Source organism: Merops nubicus, unplaced genomic scaffold, assembly GCF_000691845.1.
Source record: "Merops nubicus isolate BGI_N331 unplaced genomic scaffold, ASM69184v1 scaffold26913, whole genome shotgun sequence".
In the NCBI taxonomy this organism is placed as follows: Eukaryota; Metazoa; Chordata; class Aves; order Coraciiformes; family Meropidae; genus Merops; species Merops nubicus.
In genome coordinates, this window is record NW_008601408.1 from 4,405 (window position 1) to 8,763 (window position 4,359).

The window sequence follows — 4,359 nt, forward strand, 5'->3', positions numbered from 1 at the left end:
TTGTGTGGGGAGGCAGGTGCCAGGACAGTGCTGCTGCTGTTGCGTTACGTGGCACATCCTCCACTCCCCTCCTGCAGCCAAGGATCTCTCCTGTGAGATTCTCTTCCTTCAGAGCGCCCAATTCCACAGCTTGCCAGCTGGTGTCTGAGCGTGCCGGGCTCGCGGGGCGCCCGGTCCTCAGCAGGGACCTGCTGTCTGGCCGTGGGTGGGGGAGCTCCAGCCATCCCCAGGGCTGCTTTGCAGCTGCCCCTCTGCAGGCAGCCAGGGTTAGTCAGAAACCCTGCTGAGAAACCCACGCTCCTTTCTCCAGTGTGGGCAGCTGTTCTGGGTCCCTGTCCCGTGGCGAGGCCGGGGGTGGCCAGGGCTGGTGGGGAGCACGGTACCCTGGGCTGGGTGTGCTGGCAGCTGGGGTGGCTGTGGCCAGTCCAACCATCCCCCAGCATGGCCAGGTCCCCACTGACCTGTGTCACTCACACCACATCTCCATGGCTTGGTAACCCCTCCAGGAATGGGGACTCCACTGCAGCCCTGGGCAGCCTGGCACAGCCCTGGACTACCCTTTCAAGGAAGACATTTTTCCTAATATCCAACCTAAACCTCCCCTGGCACAACGTGGGGCTGTTTCCTCTTGTCCTGCCACTTGTTCCTTGGACAAGAGCCTGACCCCCACTTGGCTCCAAGCTCCTGGCAGGGAGCTGTCAGAGCCAGAAGGCCTCCTCTGAGCCTCCTTTGCTCCAGGCTCAGCACCCCCAGATTCCTCAGCCACTCCTCACAGGACTTGTGCTCTAGACCCTGCTAAATTAGAGAAGGGTGGGCGCCTCCTGCCCAGGCTGTCTGCTGGGCCGCTGTGCCTGGGGTGGGGTGATGAGGATGCTGTGGCTGGGTGCAGGCAGCACCTGAGGCTGCTCCTCTCCTTGGCAGGGTACGAGCCGACCGTCCCACTACTACGTGCTCTGGGATGACAACAGGTTCACAGCAGATGAGCTGCAGATCCTGACGTACCAGCTGTGCCACACCTACGTGCGCTGCACCCGCTCCGTCTCCATCCCAGCCCCTGCATACTATGCCCGGCTGGTGGCCTTCAGAGCACGGTACCACCTCGTGGACAAGGAGCATGACAGGTAAGGGGGCTCTGCCCAGGCCCGGGAGGGCAGACCCCAGGGTGGGCATGGGCGTTGGCACCCCAGGCTCTTGTGGTTTAGCCCCAGCTGGGAACGGAGCGCCGCAGACCCGCTTGCTCGCTCCTCCCTGGTGGGATGGGGAGGAGAGTCGGGGACAAGTGAAACTCGTGGGTTGAGATAACAGCAGTTTAATAACGGAAATAAAAAAGAAATACTATAGTAGTCATAATTGTAATGAAAAGGAAGATAACAAAGAGGGAGGGAAATGAAACCCAAGAAAAGACAAGTGATGCCCAGTGCAGTCGCTCACCCCCCGCTACCCGATGCTCAGGCTGCCCCCGAGCAGCAATCCTCCCCCTAGCCAGCTGCCTCCAGTTTATATACTGGGCATGACATCATCTGGTGTGAAATGTTTGTTTGGGTCAGCTGTCCTGGCTGTGTCCCTCCCCAGCTTCTTGCTGGCAGGGCATGAGAAGCTGAAAAATCCTGGACTTGGTCTAAACGCTGCTTAGCAACACCTCAGACATCAGTGAGCCACCAGGTTGTTCTCACACTAAATCCAAGACACAGCACTGCACCGGCTGCTGGGAGTGGAATTAACTCTGTCCCAGCTGGAACCAGGACAGTATCCACTCCTTACCTCCTACTGCGTGTGCCATGCCAGGTCCCACACTTCCCAGCACACCCCAGGGTGCCTGAGCACCTGGCCTGGGTGTCTGAGAGTGCCTGGGTCAGAGCAGCCCTGCAGCAGACCTGTCCTGGGGGAAGACCTGCACAGAGCTGCAGCCTCTTAGGTCCCAGCCCAAGGGGGACAGGGAGTGAGGGAGGGTTAAATCCCATCCTGAGCTGGGGTGTCTGAGCAGGGGCATCCCTGGGGTGTCTGAGCATTACAGCCACCCAGGGAGCTGGAATCGCTGCAGTGCCAGGCACAGGCACGTGTGGTGAGGTGCTCCCTGTGCTCAGCGCTCGCACACCCTGATCTCCGAGGGGGTTTCTTGGTGTTGCTGGGTGGGTAATACAACATAATTACACGGTGATTTCCTTGATTTTTCAGTGGCGAGGGCAGCCATATATCTGGACAGAGCAACGGCAGAGACCCCCAGGCCTTGGCGAAGGCTGTGCAGGTTCATCAGGACACTTTACGTACCATGTACTTTGCTTGAAAGCCTAACTTTTGTTACCTCACTCAAGAAAGCTTTCAGATTTGTAGGAGCCATACAAAAAAGGAAGCATTGGGACACCTTGGTTTTCTTTTTTTCCAATGAGAAATCACTGCAGGGCAGGCAGCGTCGACTCGAGGCAGGAGACCAGCACCACGGGACAGAAAGATCCGACACCTCTGTAGGATTGGAAGAGAACGATGATTATTTTTTTAATTTTTTTTTCTGGCTTGCAAAATTTTGACCTGACCAAACACGTGAAGGCATTCAAGGAGGGGATAAAACTCCCAGGAGGCGGAAGCAGGTTTTGATTTTTAAGATGCAATACTATAGACTCCTGACTGTGAACTGGCGGCTTTGGTCCTCCGTTGCCCACCAGGCGCTGGTAGGTATTTTTTGTGGGGGTTGGGGGGAGGGGATTTTTAGAGCCTTAAAACAGAAGACTAGATTTATAAAACTAATATTTTAGAATATGAGATGCTTTAATGGGTTAAGGGGAAAAACAACTAGTTTATAGGAGAATTCTAACACTAACAGTTCCCCGCCCCCGAGTAATTCCCCCCGTACAATGTAAGGCACCCTAGCACTTAGCTCAGAACTGAAAACTGTCTTCCTTGTGTTAAAAGCTAGTTAGTTAGCTGCTGCCATTTGAAGCAACAGTCACAGACTTTTCCATGGGTGAGTGCCTTACTATGATGCTGCAAAATTTCAATGTTTTTAATCTCGTAAGGAACACAGTGATCTTGTCTTGATGGTGGTCCATATTTCCATCGGAAGGAGTTAATTTCTCTGGTCCTAAGTTGCAGTTTGTGTTAGATCGTGACCTCATGGTGGTTAAACTCCATTGAAAGATGTGCACTTTCATACAGGACACGTTTAATGGCTGCTGACCCATTTTTGTTTCCAATGTACTACTTGTTATTTAAAACTGTTTCTGACAAATGGGGGCATCTTCATCCCAGGAGGACAGAAATAGCGATTGATTTTTTTCCTTTTTTTTTTTTTCCTTTTTTCTTTTTGTTTTCCTCTCCTGAATTTTTACGATGGACACCGGGATTTTTTTACTAAACGTTATTTTTATACGATACCGAGTCTGTTGCCAAAACACACAAGTCATGAACATTCTCAGAGTTTACATCCCCACGCTTCCCGGGGCTGCGCGCTCCCCCCGGAGCCTCCCGGGTTTCCCGCCGGAGCAGTGTGGGCCGGCGCCGCCCGAGCGCCCCGGGTGCCCCTCAGCACCCACCTCCCTTTGGCACACGTCTGCCTGGGCCGGCTGCTCCCCGAAGCACCGTGCACCCCAACGCCAGCACCTCCAAACTGCCACCTCTCTGCTGCTAGGTTTTGCTGCTCTCCGTGTCATGGTATCACTGATCTCATGCACAGGGTTTTGTTGTTTTGGTTTTTTTTTAATTTCTGAAAGCACACCAGATTTTTTCCTTAGTTGGAACGATGAAATCCTTGGTATTGTCATGGGGGAAACTCCAACTGATCTGTGTTTGTAACAGGAAAAAAGCCTTTTTCCCACCAGTAACACAGCGACTGCTTTTCAGACTCATTTTGCTGCACAGAATGACCGTGCTGCACAGCGGAGCAGTGGTAGCAACTCATTACCAGTATCCTGTGGGCAGATTATCTGGGTTTTTTTTATGTGCAAGTGTGCACAGCGCTTCCTTCAAGAGCACACGTGAGGCGCCCGCTCCTCCCAGGCTCTGAAATGGAAGAGCTCTGTTCTCACTTTCCTGCCAGAAGTGTGCACGTTCCCGGGGCGCGGCCCCCGGCACCCCGCGTGGGCAGGATCTCACCTTCCACCTCTTCGTTCTGTACTCTCCCATGTTTAAACTTGCCTTCATGAAAACCACGTTGGCCCCCAAAACCAGTGTTGGCCCCTCGTTCTGTCCTAGTGCTGGGAATTCACTCATCCCGTTCTCTTTTTGGGCGACGTGTGTGTGGAAGCTGAAGACATCCCTATGCTATGCAAACTAAGTGCTGAGCCCTCTGGTGTCCCGTGTCGCGAGGAGCCTGCGTTTAGCACAGTCCTGTTGTTCCTCCAGACTGCAGTGTTTGGTCCGTGCTCT

General features: G+C 53.8%; 1 protein-coding gene across 1 annotated transcript in view; it reads left to right on the forward strand.

Annotated features, from left to right (window-relative positions):
* LOC103770722 (protein argonaute-1) overlaps positions 1-2,784 on the forward strand; it is a gene marked incomplete at its 5' end in the record, with an annotated part of 6,914 nt that extends 4,130 nt beyond the window's left edge. Inside the window, 2 exons of the mRNA XM_008937994.1 lie at positions 922-1,121; positions 2,176-2,784. Of these exons, the coding sequence (XP_008936242.1) occupies positions 922-1,121; positions 2,176-2,284 (309 nt within the window). The remainder of the gene's footprint in view (positions 1-921; positions 1,122-2,175) is intronic.
* Positions 2,785-4,359: the final 1,575 nt, after the last annotated feature.